This window comes from Acomys minous, assembly GCF_964271855.1.
Source record: "Acomys minous genome assembly, chromosome: 9".
Taxonomy (NCBI): domain Eukaryota; kingdom Metazoa; phylum Chordata; class Mammalia; order Rodentia; family Muridae; genus Acomys; species Acomys minous.
In genome coordinates this window covers 36,603,629-36,620,023 of record NC_140490.1, presented here as the reverse complement: position 1 = coordinate 36,620,023, position 16,395 = coordinate 36,603,629, and the positions used below count along the sequence as shown (strand labels likewise).

Here is a 16,395-nt window from a genome sequence, read left to right as displayed (position 1 = left end):
CAGCTTCCAGCTGCTGAGTGAAAGAGAGAGAGCCACAGTGTTTGCCTGTCTAGTGCACCAAGGAGCACAGCTTGTGTAGATCATGCTAATTTTATCTTTGGGTTTTATTGTCCCTGTAAAATCAGCTTCTGGGAGCAGTTTTCCTTGACTTCCAGCACGGTGGTCTGGCTGTGCACTGGGGGCTTCCAAGCAGTATTTTTGCCCTACTTCAGTTTGGTGTGTGCTCCTGGGGCTTGACCCTAGCCGTTCTGATTTAGTGGTTCTCAAGTCAGCCTTTGGCATTTTCCTTTTTAAGATATTCAGACAGTACCCAGGGGTGAATGTCAGCCCTGCAGGGGAGCGCTGAGCTATGGAAGCACTCTCTGCTCATGAGTGAATAAAAGATGGTCTTTCAGTTATTTGGGGCCACAGAAAGAAACCCTAATTAATAAATGGTTTGTCATGGTCTGAAGAAATGTCTCAGCACTCGCGTATACCAGAAGGCACATGGTGGCTCATAACTGTTAGTAACTCCAGCTCCAGGGGGAAACTAATGCCCCCTTCTGGCCTTTGTGAGCATAGAGCATGCACATGGTAGACATACATACAGGTGAGACACCCATACACATAAAACAAACATAAATTAAAAATAGTTTATCACATCAGAGATAGAAACTAAGACTGGGTTTGATCTCGTGACTATTTCCCTCTTCTTTGTCCAAGCTCAGCTGTAGACAAGACCTGGAGTTTGCTGATGCCTTAGCCATCTCTCATCTGCTCCCTGGGTGAGGGGAGTGATGCAGACAAGGAGGAAAGATGTCGGATGCTGGCTTGGTGCACTCCAGACTTGGGGATATTCCATGGTACCCCTGGACTTTCTTCCCTGGAAGCCTTTGTGTGTTCTTGCGAAGTATTTTTTTTTTCCTATAGTCCTTATGACAGGAGCAAACACACCTCTACTTTAGCTAACAAGCCAACTCCCTTCTCCACAAGGAGTGCCATGTTATTGGGGGTCCTTCTGTATCTCCATGTGTCCTATGGTGAGAGATTCCCCACAGAGACTTAAACTATTCCCTGCTGGCACCATGTGGTCTGAGGGAAATACTCGAGACCGTTGCATGGGAACAGCTCACGACACTTCCTGAAGAACTTCGGGCAATTCCTACCTTACCCTTCCCTGTGGAGCTACTTCTTTTGTGAGTTCAGACCCTGAGTGCCTCACACTCACTTTGATGCTGGTTATCAAGGCCAGAGGACTGTTTTCCTTTCACCTTGCACTAGAATCTGGGTGAGTTTGAGCAGCACGCCAGCTCGTTCTGGAGGTCTGAGGAGCCAGTGCAGATAGGGCTTCTTCAGAATGTGGTGGCTGCAGTTGCATAGGATTCAGCCATGCTTCTCACTAAAGGAAAGCTCAAGCCACAAGACTTGACAAGAAGAGGAAGTAGCTGGCCATTGGCTCTTGCCCCAGCTTCTTTTAAGGGCTGATTGCCCACATCCCAGGAGCATCCCCAGCCCAGTGCTAGGCAGTACCAACTGAAGACACATAGTATAGGTATGGAGAACAAAGGGACCTCTTGACCACCTTCATGAAAGCCACTGAATGGAGAGAACATTTAGTGGGGTTGGTGGCACCTGTGTGATTTTACTTTAACATGCGACAAAGTCCCATTCCTGATCTCCTTCTAGAAGGTTTCTTCAGGCCTGACATCTGAATTTGGAATCTTAAGCTTAGCTTGTGCTGTGCATAGAGGGTGCTTTGGCACGGAGGGGACTCGAGTTGGGGTTTCTCATCTGTTTCTAAGCCCAGATCCAAGCCAGAGCTTGGGGTGATTTGTTTTACACACACATGTGACTTTCTCTCAGTCTAAAAGGGAGAAGGGCTTTAGTAGCCTCTGAGAAGGCAGTGATGGAGCCCAGCGTTTCTGAGAGGGTTGCTGCTGTAGCAATAGTCAAACGGGGAGGCGCTTGTACCCTTTCAGCCAAGCACTGAGCAGATGAAGGTTCTCACCTCTGTTGGCACAATTAGGGGGAAAACTCTCTGTCCTCAAATGCTTTTATGGTACATTAAATTCCCATCCCCACCCCTTATCCAGAAGCTTGGGCTCAGCGGGGCTCTGCCACCTCACTGTCTAATCTTTCTAGATCCACCCTTTAAGGAGAATGTGTAGCCAGCATTTATTTCTTAGAGAGAGTGGGTGAGCATGAGCATCTTTAAAGGTCCGAGATAGTTCTCTTTCTCTATTCCCTTTCGGAGTGGGACATAGGTATATGTCACTGTAAGCAGAATCAACTTCACACTCTTACAACATCTTTTGCAGCTGTGGCCAGGGATGCTTTGCCATCAGTATTTCGTTAGCTGGCTGCTGCTTTGTTAATTTATTGAAAAGCTGTTGTGTATGATACCTGCTTCTGACTCAAATAAAACTTTGCCACGTGTAAACCAGGATTTTCCAAGCTTTCTATGCACTAAACCTTTGGGGACCCTGCTAAACTGCAGGTATGAGTTAAGGGGTACAGAAAGGGGCCCATGATTCTGCATGACAGTGAGCTCATGCCATTGCTGGTTCATGAAACACTCCTTGAGTAGTGAGGATCCTTCATAAGGATGTACTGGAGGGACGATTCAAACTTCTTTCCGGAAAACTCCACTGATTCTTCAAGGACAGCAAATCGTAATAATGATTAAAATGCAGAATAGATGGTGTTCAGAGGTGCCCTCTTTGTGGGCTTAGCAACAAGTACATGACTTCAGTGTATGGTTATGAGGCCTTTAGAAAGGGAAGGGAAGTGGAGGCTATGGTCACAGACACACGTATCTTCAGCATGGGGTTAGCCAAGGAGTTCCCAGTGGCTCTGCTGTATCCTATTTAGCTTACAGGCCCAAAATAAAGGCTTGTCTCAGATGACCTTGATCCCCTATGTGCCTGTCATTGGAATTCAATCCTACATATGGACAAATCTCTACCTGAGCCAGCAAATGTGCACAGAGACAGAAGAGATAGAGAGAGCACAGGCTTCTCGGATCAAAACTAATAGCAGAGAAAGGACTTTCTTTCTTTTTTTTTTCTTTCTTTCTTTCTTTCTTTTTTTTTTGCCACAAGGAAGCCATTTGGACCTGTGGTGAGTAGCTTCTGATTAAATAGCACAAATTCCAAGAACTCTGAAGGCCAGATGTTTCTTGAACGTGAGCACAGGGATTGGGGGCAAATGTCTCATCCACGGCATTATACGAGCAATCCAGTGGAGCCGACTTTGCAGAGCGCTAGAGGGTCACACTCTCGCTTTGACACTTGCAATTCTCTAGGCAGCACAGAGAGCGTCTCACTGGCCCACTCATTCAGGAAGGATGTCTCAGCTCCAGAACGCTCATTCACACAGCAGTGGGAGTGAGTGACTTCCGCTCCCTATTTCAGAAGCAGTTGTCTCCTATGCAAAATGCGTGTCAGGGACAAACTATAAATATTGGAAGTGTTTTCCCACTGTTTCTTCCAGCGCTGTTTTGTCAAAAGATTCATGATGTGGGGTGAGCTGGCACACACACACACACACACACACACACACACACACACACACACACACACTTTCTCTCTCTCTCTCTCTCTCTCTCTCTCTCTCTCTCTCTCTCTCTCTCTCTCTCTCTCTCTCTCCTGCACTCAGAAGGCCCCAAAGCAGCAGACCTAGGTATGGTATGTTCAAGTCAAGGAACACACTGAATAAATTTCTAGTAAAGTTCCGAACAAGAGTAGAATGCCAAGCCCCCACCATCTCCTTAGACCACTCTTCAAGATCCACTTCTTGTCCTGCACCTAAAAGCACAGCCCCATGTACCTTTCTGCCATAAGAAACAAAGGAGAATATGGTTTTGGTACAAGCATATGATTGTCATGATAACTAGGATCCATCCTTGCAGCTCCTCGCATGGGCAATAGTGTCGAGGTTCATCGATTACACCTCAGAGGCTCGCAAGGCTTTCCATAGCTATGCCGTTGCCCTCCTCCACCCTAGGGAAGACTCTGTTCCTACAGGAAAGAAGAGACTCAGTGCTCTCAGAAAACGGGTGCCTGGGAACGGACTGAAGCTCTCACGCTGTCCAGCTCTTGGTGCAGCCTCCTCTGAAGAGAGGAACAGTCTAACCACCAGTGGCTGGCTGCCACGTGTCAGAGAGCAGTACTGATCCAAAGCAAGGACTGCCCACTAGAAAAGAATGTGTGTTTTGCTCTTCCTATCACAAGGGGTTCTTTAGAATGTTTTTAAAGATCACAGAGTGTGCAAAATAAAACTGAAGGGAAAGACTTGTTCAAGGAGTATTGGAGGGGCTGGGCGTGGCGGCGCATCTTTTTAATCCTAGCACTCAGGAGGCCGAGACAGGCAGATTGCTGTGAGTTCGAGGCCAGCCTGGTCTACAAAGAGAGTAAGAGTATTGGAGGGGCTAGAGAGTTGGCCCAGCAGGTAAAAACACTTGATGCTTTTGCACAGTCTAGTTCTCAGCACTCAAAGTGTGGCTCACAGCCACTGCAACACCAGCTCCATGGGCTCTGACACCCTCCTCTGACCTCCACAGGCACCGAGGATGAGGTGCATAGACATGTACACAGAAGAAGGAAAGAGGCATATTTTCCTGGCCCCTGCCATTGTTTTTATTTTGGCAGCAGAACACAAGATGGCTGTTTACATATAACCTTTGCTTTTCTTGTTTGTTTGGTTTTTTTTTTCCTTTTTCTTTTTGCTTACCCTCTGACTATGTTTCTACTGAACTGTAGAATCTGGCCGTTATTCAGGCAGATTTCCAGAAGCTCAAAAATTTGCTCATGAGGCGTGGTTGCTGCTGGAAGCTAAAATGGAGCTGAGAGTGTTTACCTGTAATTCTACTGGTGGGAGACAGAGGTCAGAGGATCACTGAAAGTTTGAGGCCAGCCTGGGTGAGACCCTGCCTCAAAAACAGAACAAAACAACCCAAAAAGCAAAGGGCAAAAGGTTAGACAAAGAAAGAGGGGAGAAGAACTTTAGGTTATTTTACATGAAAAGGAGGTGCTGGTAAGTGTTTTAGCTTGGCAATGTCCAGAAAGAAAAGCAGTGATTTCATCTTTCCCGTTTGCAAGCCTTGAGCCTTAAGCCCTGTGTTCTGGAGGCACAGGCACCACCTGTTGATTGTCCGTGGCCTTAATACAACCCTGACACAGCCTTTGGAAGTGTCAGGCTGCTCTGGATCTACAGTCTCTTCTTATAGCTCCTGAAAACAGCCCCTCAAGTCAAGAACAAAGCAACCGTGGATTCTCTTTAGGAAACAGCTCACAGCCAGGACATCGGGAAAGCTTGTCCCGGGCCTGATGTCTACCATGCCTGTGATGCTGGTATGTGGCCATCATGCCACGGGAGTGCTGTGGAAGGGTGGAAGCCGTGGCTCTGTGTGCAGAAGTCCAGGTGGTGGAAGAGAGTGCCTCGGTTTCCACATTTCCATGTTAGATCTTGAAGCACACGGGCTGCTGGAATCAGATTGTCTCCTACTTGATGGGCTGGGCAGGGGTGTCTTCAAAGACAAACACATGCATTTTTCCCCACCCCACTGCAAAGGCTGTGACATGGGTCGATTGCGCCTCGTCCATCTTTTGCTCATTCTGTCTGGTGGGATTGTTTCCTCGCATTCATCTTGGAGCTGAGTTTCTGTGACAGCGGTGTCTAACTTTCCCCCCTGTGGTATGTTAGAATGTGTAATGAGTGTTATTCAGATTTCAGTAAAATGGACCAGTTAGAAAACAGACTTAAAAAGCGTGGATACCTAGGTTTGGGGGGGGGTGTGTGCCTTTAATCCCAGCACCCAGGAGGCAGAGGCAGGTGGATTTCTGTGAGTTCAAGGCCAGCCTGACATACCTAACAAGTTGCAAGCCAGCCAGAGATACTTGGTGAGACTCTATATCATAGGAGGAAAAAAAAAAAGTGGACTATTTTCAAAACCTGGCCATTGTCAGAAATGTAAAGAGGACTTGTTATGTCAGTTTTTATTTTGTCTGCCCTTGTGTTTCCTGAACTTGAGTCCACGTGCCTCAGGTGCCTGGCCTGAGGCTCTGGAGGCTAGCAGGCACTTTTGTACTGGGCAATGTGGCTCACTGGATCTGTCCACATGTGCTTAGGAGGGAACAGCAGTGACTGTCGCTTCTGCGCCTGCCTCCCTGCCCCGTCTATCATCCCACCTGAACTTTATGACTGACAGTGGAAGAGCACTGACAGCTCTTCTCTTATATCTGGGAAAAGGAAGTTGGGAAGAAATACTGCTCTTCAACAAGTTTCAGCAAACCTGATGTTTTGTGGCTGATCTTGGGTCTAGAAAAGTGAATTGTCTTCTAGGTTGGGGTCTAATCTGCTTATTTATGGCCCTAGACGAAGCCCTACTGATCCTATCCCCGTGATGTGCTGTGTTGAATTGGTTCTGCGTTCTTGAATCTTCCTAGGGGCTTTGTGTGAGGGGTGTTTGGTGGTGTTCCATTTTATCATGAGGTTTATCACGTGACTCGTTGTCATGCGGCCATTGAAATTTTTGGTCCAAGTTAACATGACTCAGAATTATACCTTTTTAAAAAATGGAGTTTTATGTATAAAATCAAATGGTGCTATAACCCCAACCCTCCCATTTGTGGAGTCCACTTGAGAACATACAAGATCAACAGCCTTTTCAGCATTTCCAAGGAAGTCCCAGATCCAGGGAGAAACCTTGGTCGAGGGTAAACTATATGGACGTGTTTGGGACTTCTCCAGCTCTGAAACTAACAGTCCTTTATTTGAGGAATGTACTTCATCCCTGGTTATCTGGGATGGTACCTAGTACCAGTACCAACTGAGTTCCTCATATATAAAGTTATACACCAAACCGATGGCTGTGAAACATCACATCTTACAGTCTTTGGCTGATTAATATGGGTTTGAAATGGGAATCCTCAGGCTCTCATGCCCACATAGGAATAGAATGGTTTTGGTTCATCTCGTCCAAGGCCATGACCTCTGAGGCAGGACTCCAGTCTCCAGTGAGAGTCTGGTCCTTCCTGTGATCTCACTTTGGAGCCTTGGGCTGGTGTATGCTCAGAGTGCTGCTGCAGCCCTGCTGAGTTGGCAGACATATAGCAAGGACCAGCAGAGCTTGGGAAAGGGTTTACAGGTCAGGGCGGAAAAGCCATCAAGGGCAGCAGCAGCGAAACCTGGAGGGCTGAGGCCCTAGCACACTAGACTGTGTGTCAAGGGGTGGGTGAGAACACAGCAAAGAGCGTAAATAGGAGACAACGGATGGATAGGCAGGTCAGAAGGCAACCTGCTCTCTTGGAGCTGTGAAGCTTACCCTCAGGCAGAGCGTCAGGGCCATCACTGTGGAGGACAGCATGTACTATGGGGTCTTCCTGAAGGGAAAAGGCTTGAGAGGATCAGTAAGTGTCTTGCATATGACATCGGGAGGTACGATTCTGGGACTTCTCCCTGCTTAATTCACTAAGTGGTCCCCAGACCATACACAGGGCAGCCCCCAAGTCAGCCGCTCTACACCGTGCTCTGATTCCATGGGTGGATACTTTGATAGTATATTTCAAAGTCACTTCAAAATTCAATTAGCAGGGCTAAAAGTCATCAAAGTACAATAGAAATTTTTGAATGACTGATTTTATATGAATCAGCACAAAATAGGTGGCTGTGCGGCCTGTCTGATGTATGTTTTCAGGTGGCGGTGTTTACCTAGACCCCCAACGACAGGTTTAGGCAGCATCCCCGAGTTGAAACACACAGCGATCCATTTAATTGTTTTTTTCTCTAGAAGACAGAAATTCTTTTTACTGAAGTCTATTACAATTCTAATTTGAGCACCAGAGCCATATTTGCTTGTTTATTCATTTATACTAACTTTGGTTATTATTCACTGGGGAACACCTGCCTGGTAGTTAACTTATCTCGTTTTGTTTTGATGCTGGGACTCAGAAGTGAACTGAAGACCAAGTAAGCTTTATGGCCAGAAGTTTTGCTGCTGACAGGCAGAGACTAAAAGTGTAAGGAGGCTCTGTGGGAATTAATTTTGCAACCACTTAACTGATAGGACAAAGTGTATTTCCAAGCACACTTGCCTATAGACCCAGATAGCTGTGTCCCGGGGACCAGATACAGATCTTTTATTTGCCAATTCTTGTTGACACTAAATTTGAATATTTTAAGTATATATATTTTTTAATTTCATAGAAATACCTCACAGGCACACAAATAACAAATCTATTACTTTTTTTTTTTTTTGGTAGAAAATTTATTTATATCTTATACCAGCCAATGACACCAGCATGGATTTCATGTTTCTGGGTTGTTAAGACAAGAAAAAAAAAAAAGCCCTGGGACTCTTCCTGAAGATGGGGTAGGAAAAAAAGGTGCTTTACACGAGGCTGGTAAATGGTGTGGGAGGCATAGCCTATCAGTAACTCCTAAACATTGGAGAATTGAAAAAAATGATACAAAAATTACTGTCTTCGAAATAAAAACATCTAAGCTATGGTTAACACAGCCTGATGTATAGTGGAACTAGTACAAGAAGAAATGGCCAAAATGCGCTGATTTTTTTTTCCCCACACATATATGTGATTTCTCACTTTTTTTTGTTTCTTTTTTTTTGTTTTGTTTTGGTTTTTTTTTGTTTTTGAGTGGTGGAGTTGGAAGAAGGAGAAGGAGATGGCTTTCTATGTAGGGTAACTATGTAGGGTAACTATGTAGGGTAAGCAGATCCTAGCTCTTACGTACTTGTCCCATGGGGCAGCCCTACCTGGTTATAAAACTTCATGGCGTAGTTAACATATTGGATTAGGTAGAGCTAAGTGGCTGTTAACTCTAAAATGCATACTTACAAATCGTTTGATGTCTTTTGCTTTTCAGAGATAAACCCTAATTACACCGAAGACCTCTATGACGGTACCTATCATGTTTCTTCTCTACATTTTTCCCCCAAAATGTTTGTGTATAATGAAATAAATAAGCCAAAAGAAGACCTATAAATGGAGTTAAATGCACATTTTTAAGTGCTACATGAGCCAAAATAACATCTCAAGTATCACCCAGTATTGATGGCCCCTTTCCCTTGGTATTTACAGTGGCTGCAAATAGCTCTCTCTCTCTCTCTCTCTCTCTCTCTCTCTCTCTCTCTCTCTCTCTCTCTCTCTCTTTCCCCCACTCTCTCTCTCTCTCCTTGGAAGTAGTAAATCCATTCTGTTCTCATAGACATTTTGTTTTTGTAATTGGAAACTAATTACCTGTTTAAAAGCCATGACAATCTAAGGAAAGGAGGTGGATCACCTTCAGGCCAGTCAGGAAACACATATGAAACTGTTTCTTGTACAGTGCAGAAGGCCACACTTACAGACAGGAGCATCCAATGTGGTAGCCTCCCTGGGGCAGCTCAAGCAGCCACTGGGCCATGTCATCCAGACCCTCTGTCTCTGACCAGCTTCACTAGGGCTGCTTTGCAGTGGGAGTTGATGCTGTGGTGGGAGCAACCCAGATCAAGGTTGCTCAGCAACCTTTCTTGCTGAGAAGCAAGATTGCTTAGCCTTGACTTACCAGAACCATTCCTGGGGGGTGGGGGTCAGGCCAGTTTCCCTTGGGGTGGAGGAGCTTAAAACCTAAATAAAGTGAAGTCCTTTTGGGGACTCGGAAAAGGAGGGACCCAAAGGCTACATTATTGATGGCGTAGCTCTGACCGCCAAGGCCACATTGATGGGTGTAAAATCTCGTTAGCAGATCCTCAACTACCACTGTGATCATAAAGCCAACAAACTTAGAAAAGTGACAGGATTTGTTTCCAGATTGGGACTAAAATTGAAAATGATTAAAATTAGATTATCTGGAATGTTATATTTTTAAAAAGCCCTTTAGTTTCTTCAACTTTTCCCTTGCATGCACATTTTTTTCTGATGTTCTTGTTTGCTCAGTTCTATAACATGCCCGTCACCAACAAAGATCATATTGATTGTGTACTTTGCAAAGAATATTGCCATTAGACACATCTTTCCTATAGACAATCCTTGCTTATTCTATGTGTATTTAACTCCAGCTAATTTTAACTGGGAATTATGTTGCTTTTACCTGTGTCTACATGATAACCCACATTCCTCCATGCTGTGGCTTGGTTGGCTTTTATGCAGGTGATTGAATATATATTTTTATTTAACCTGCTGGGGCTTTAAGAAAAAAATGCCTTTCAGATCATACCACACAGCAAGAGATTTGAGCAATGATTTTTGCATTTTAAAATTGTTTTGAATTTCTTTTCAGTAACTTCAAAACTTTAAAAATGTCATCTTCCCAGTGGCCTCAGATTCCACTTTGGGCCTTTTGGCTAAGATGTCATAGTTTTAAACAAGAGACATTTAAAATGGTCTAAATTTTGAATGGCTACTTGGCTATCCTACAAAGAAAAAAAATGGTAAATAAATGATGTCTGCTTATGTTTGAAATCAGTGAGTTTTAAGATATTCCAAACAAACATTGTAAAAATTCAAATTTTGGCATTAAGAATACAACAACAAACATAGAAAATAAGTGCTTTTTCTGTTATTTTTTTTCACTTACATTCAAAGGAACATGCTGCTAATAAAAATGTAATTTGAATTGTTTGCCCTGAAGCCAGCACGATGATCCTACCAAAGAGAGTTTGGCTGGGGCTGAGTTAATGGAGCTGCTTTTGCTGGATGAAAATGAGGGGCCCTGTTCCTACTTAGAACTGAAACACAGATATTTGTAAGCAATGCTGTCTGCAGCCAGCTTGCTAAGAATTTTCTGTGATCTGCAATATTAAGAATAAATACTTGGATTACCCATGAAAATCAGCTGACTATTTCCATCCTGATCCATGTAGACTAATACGGAGCTAGAACCTCGTACCTGACTTTGACATGTGTGGCAATAAAGACACATCTGTAATGGATACTTATACTGTTGGCCTCTTTACGATGGAATATATGTCTGAATGCTTTTGAAAATCCCTTTGTGAACCCAAGCTCCAAGGTGATGCTCCTTTTGAGTCACACCTTAACCCCTTGTCCTGCTCTCTAAAGAGATGCTCCTACCCAGAAATCAGTGTTGTCTTGGAGTCTGGGCTATTGCGTGGCTCTGATTGTTTCCATTGTTTCACTTTCCCGCTGACTTTTCTCACCTTTACAATGGATAGCCACATCTGCCCTCCAAAGACGTTAAAACAACAACAACAACAAAAACATCCAGGGCTCCATTCTTGTCTGTTTTAAAGGTGGCATCAATAAAGGGATGTTTCCTTAAGAGCAAATGAGAACTCTTAAGCCAGGTTAGAGTGACCACCAAGTCAGTGATGGGGAGATGGCAACAGAACGCCAAGCTCATTGTGTCCTGTGCTGTCCTTTCTTGCACTGAACGGAGCAGCCAGGCACATCCCTGCACGGCCAGGATGTCATGGCAGTGATTAGGACTCCTAAGTCTGTTTTGCCTTGTTCTGGGTCTCACTGTGGCCCTGTGTGTGTGTCAGCAGCCTATTGATGGCTTCATGTTATTTTCCTTTCTCTTATCTCCAATTTAAGATTTGACTGTGGCAACTGACATGGGGGATACCATGAACAAAAGCAATGAAATCCCTTCCACAGATGTTGCTGACCAAACCAATCGGGAACATCTTTCGGTGAGTGGGGAAAACAGGTACTTCCTGTGTTGTTTCTGACCATTCTGGATGCTCATAAGGGAGATAAATTGTCACGGCTTTCTAAAGACATAGTAATTTTTCAGATGTGAGCAAGCCATCGAACATTAGAGGGTCTACAAGAAAGGTTCAGAACAGTGATGCATGGGCCATGTAACCTCAGACTTAGTGAACCACATATTTAATCTTAATGTGTTTTTATTTTATGTGTATGTGTGTTTTGTCTGAATGTGTAGCTATGCACCATGTGTGTACAGTACCCGAGGAGGCCAGGAGAGGGTGTCAGGTCCTCAGATCCTATGGATCTGGAGTTACAGAAGGTTGTTAGTGGCCAGCTGGGTCCTGGGAACTGAATGCAGGTCATCTTCTGCCAGCTTTAGAACCACATGTTTACTTTACTTCTGTGTCTCTGTGAATGTATAATGTCAAAAGCCAGGGACAGCAGGGGCTGGATAGGAGTACCAGATTCCCTGGTGTTAAGCCACCTGATATGGGTGCTTTGAACAAAATGCTGGTCTTCTGGAAGAGTGGCAAGTGTTCTTAAACGTGGAGCCATCTCTCCAGCCCCATACTGCACCACTTTTAATAGTTACTACTGTTTTAAATATCTGTCCTTTACAACTGGACTACTGGGAAATCAGGAAATCAACTCATATTCAAGGTCCACACTTTCACATCTAGCTCCTCCTCCTCCTCCTCCTCCTCCTCCTCCTCTTCTTCTTCATAAATAAAATTTGGATGTCTGCCAAACATAGAGATCCAGTTTTCTCCAGAGGACATTATGAGGTCCTCTGGGGGTGAAGCGGGATCCAGTAGCACGGTCTGTGCAGGGTGATTGGCTTAGGCATAAGGAAAGGAGAAGGAAGGGCGTTGGGGTGTGAGCAAGAGTTTGAAGACTAGGAAACACAATACAGGCACTTCCCTGGAGAGCCCAGGCTGCTCCTGAAGGTCTGAGGTAGTCCCAGAAGACTAGCCTTGTTCTGTAGCCATTGATGTGACTGTTCCTAGGTCCCATGGTGGGAGCTGTCTGGCAACTGCTCTAGCCAAACACCAACGTCATGTTGAGTCTTCCTCTCACACAGCATGTCCTGTGAGCACTGGGTCCTTATAACCCTGACTCCATCCACCTCCCTTTCTGCTAACACAGCCGCAGGCTGACCCAGGTTTAGTAAAACAGGCCCTTTCAGGCCTCTCACCAACTGCTTTTTTCCCCATTATGGGGGCATATTCTAAGACCACTAGAGGATGTTTGAAGTTTCAGGTAGTTTTAAATACTTTTAATTCCATTAAAAAAGAGCCTCCTTCTGGCCTATATCATCCACACAGGAAAGTGTGCACATTCGGGTTGTCTGCTCTAGTTGTGTTCAGGACTGGTACATACTTGCAAAAAGGACCAAGCATGGCTCTGCTTCCTGGCACCCCTGGTTTCTACAAGCCACGACACTAACTTTAAAAGGGTGTTCAGCCAGCTGTGGTGGCGCCCGCCTTTAATCCCAGTACTCGGGAGGCAGAGCCAGACGGATCACTGTGAGTTCGAGGCCAGCCTGGTCTACAAAGCAAGTCCAGGACAACCAAGGCTACACAGAGAAACCCTGTCTCAGGAAAAGAAAAGAAAAGAAAAGAAAAGAAAAGAAAAGAAAGGTGTTCACCATGAGCAACTTTTAAGCATGCACCAAAGTCATGAGAATAATAAAATCACCCCACTGTATTTTCATTAGCATCAAAATATTCATTTTTCCATTCCCCCTTCCCCCACCTTCCTCTCTCCTGTGTCTCTGGATGGATGGATAGATGAGATAGATATTAGCCATATATATGGTTATTATGAGATGCCAGTTAGAGGTCTGTTTATTAGTTTAACACGCTTCCTCCTTTGTAAAATAGGCACCGCAACAGGCAGGACTTACCTGTCTCATCGCAGGGCTGTGGAGGTTAAAGTGACCTGATATGTCTACAGTGTTATAGGAGTGAATAGCAAGTGTCCAGGAAAGGTTAGCTACCAGGGTCATCACTACCTCCTCAGCACAGGGGATGGATTTGCAAGGTCGTCACAGCCTGGCTCTCTCTCCACAGGTCTATGCCGTGGTGGTGATTGCGTCTGTGGTGGGCTTCTGTCTGCTGGTGATGCTGCTGCTGCTGAAGCTGGCGAGACATTCCAAGTTTGGCATGAAAGGTAAGCAGAGCCGTACTGATTTTGCTTCTGAAGTGGACTCATTTTTGGCTTATGACTAATGCTAATTATCACTGAAGGAGGAAGTGGCTGGATTTATGATGATTGGTTTTTTTAAGGCTGAAAAAATAGCAACAAGGATATGATACTACAAATCAAGACAGGACAAACTCATGATTACTCAACACTGCCCACTTTCTCATGAGCACACTTAGCCTAGGAAACATGAACTGCTTCCCTGAGTATGGACTAGCTTAGTGGTGTGGGTGCGGAACAGTGCTTGTGTACTCCTGTTGTGGTCACAGGCAGGCAAGGCACAGGAGCAGGCAGACGCTATGGTCATGTGCACATGTGCTGCTTGCTGCTGCACACTGAGATCCTAAATCTTCTGTCTCCTGCTTTCTTTTGCTGCGCTTTTCTGTATCCCCATTTTCTGAAAACTAAGCAACACCATCAGAAGCAAAAAAAGAAAAGTCACTGTAGTGGCACACTGAGGCTTTGTGCATGGATGGCTTTTTATTTAGGTGGCAAAATTCTGAGGGCTTAGAGCCTGTATTGTCATGAGCAGATAACTGATACTTTTCAGAGCCCAATAAATTGTTCGGAGGCAGTGGTGAGGAGACACTTTCATATAAAAATGAGGAGTTCTGGCAACTTTGAGGCATTTGCTATGATGTTTAAGCCAATGTATTGACTGTTATGTGAGATTATTGTATGTTATGTGGTCTCTGACAGCTTGGCACCCTAAGTGCCCAGAAGAGAAAGCTGTAAAGAAGGCTTGGTGGTGTCCTGTGTGGAGGATTGGGCCTGTGGCTGTCTTCACCTGTGTGGGCTGTGGGAATGCCCGAGCCTGATTGGGATGGGCTGCTTCCACAGCAGCCAGCATCCTGGCCAGCATTCACTAGCCTGGGGCGGATGACCTTTTCTACTGTTTTCTCCCCTCCATTCAAACACAAAATAAAACACAATCAAGCCCTTCCAGTCTTGCTGTGACTACCTCTGAGCCTGTGGATCTTTGAGGCTTCCTTAGGAGAAAGGTTCTTTCGCTCTCTTAAGAGGTGGGGGAAGGAGTGTCTTGAGTGACTGGAGTCACTGTAAAAGTGGCTCCTCTAAGTGGCTGCCAGAGACCCACAGGAAGACAAGAATTGCAAGGCTTCCCCTGGAATTCTCATGTTGTTGGGTCTGAGTGGATCAGAAAGTTGGCATCTGAGCACTTTTCAGGGGCTGCCCATGCCACTGTTGTCCAATCTGTGAGAGTCACTCATCCCTTGTCATGAGTCTGGGCTGCCACATCTCTCTCCTAGTGTGACAATGTGGGGTTGTCATGCAAACCAAACTCAGCCACCATGCTGGACTAGCTCTCCACAAGCTGGGTGCCCACCATGGCATTTATGCTTCTCCCCTTCACCAGGGTCTTTATTTCCTTGGGCACATTCTGACTGCGTGTCCCCAAGCACAGGTTGCATGGAGTGTAGCTGGCCCTTGAGGCTGAGACTCCTTTAGTGAAGGGTCTGACTTGAGGGTTTTCATCTGGATCCTTCTGAGAGAGGATATGTTCAAGCCCTCATGGAAGGTCATGAGGAGTCATGTTGGGACTCCTGGGAGTGTAATCTAGGAAGTCTTCTTAATGCTGCCCAGGAATGACACGCTGACAGAAGAAGTACCCATAAAAGGCAACCTGTTTTCTCAGTAGAGCAACAATGGGGGGGGGGGGGAAGGGTAGATGCTTGTTTCCAAGAAGGTTCTATTTCATATCAAAATTCCAGAACTGAGAGCAAGTAGTATTCTAAATAGATACAGGAGGATTACCACCAACCCCTGCATTTCTGAGCATAACCCAACGGTCTCCCTAATGGACTAGGAGGAGGACATGCTTAGCCTTGACCATGGCAGCCAATGACTTCTTCCAGGCAGTAACTAGTATAGGTGTGTTTTGCTCTGTTAGTCCTAAACATAAACATAAAGTACATTTGCAATGCTGTCTTAAAGACTTGTGATCTTGCTTGGAGCAGCTGGGGTTTTATTTTGTTTTTGTTTTCAGCAGTGCATCAATCATCTGTGGTGTGGGATGCACCCATTGACCCCTGCCTGTGGTCATTGTTAACAAGTCAGATGCTGAGTTGGCCGTCTTTGGGAACCTAGAAATTAAGATGGGGCTCGTATACCAAGTGCAAACAAAAGTGAACAAAAAGTGGTGTTTAAAGATTAATATGAGTTAATGCACTTTCAATGCCATTAGAGTGAGGAGCATGCTCAGAACATATGGCCTGAAACGGGGAGACTGTGCAAACATTATACTCCTGAAGTAATCAGACAATATGCCAGTCATGACAGGAGCTATGGAGGAAAAGTGCATAGGCTTTGCGAGAACTGTGGCCTCAGAAAGGGACAATAGTAATGCTGATGGTTTGTTACAAATGAAATCCAAACCCTTATGAGCTTCTTTGGTGAGGTTTGAACCCCAGTGTATTCCCTTGTCTTAGGAATAGAGCAAGCCAGGATGCCTGCCAGCCCACCTTTAGGCATTCCGGGCTCTGTGCTCATCCCAGCTGTATTAGTTTTCCAGGGCTATTAA

At 45.2% G+C, this 16,395-nt stretch overlaps 1 protein-coding gene across 5 annotated transcripts in view; it reads left to right on the top strand.

Annotated features, from left to right (window-relative positions):
- Positions 1–16,395, top strand: part of NTRK2 (neurotrophic receptor tyrosine kinase 2) — a 324,099-nt gene that overhangs the window by 58,482 nt on the left and 249,222 nt on the right. For all 5 annotated transcript variants that reach the window (XM_084794542.1, XM_084794543.1, XM_084794541.1 and 2 more), the window contains exons 10-12: positions 8,863–8,898; positions 11,535–11,632; positions 13,724–13,823. In XM_084794542.1, the coding sequence (XP_084650668.1) occupies positions 8,863–8,898; positions 11,535–11,632; positions 13,724–13,823 (234 nt within the window). The remainder of the gene's footprint in view (positions 1–8,862; positions 8,899–11,534; positions 11,633–13,723; positions 13,824–16,395) is intronic.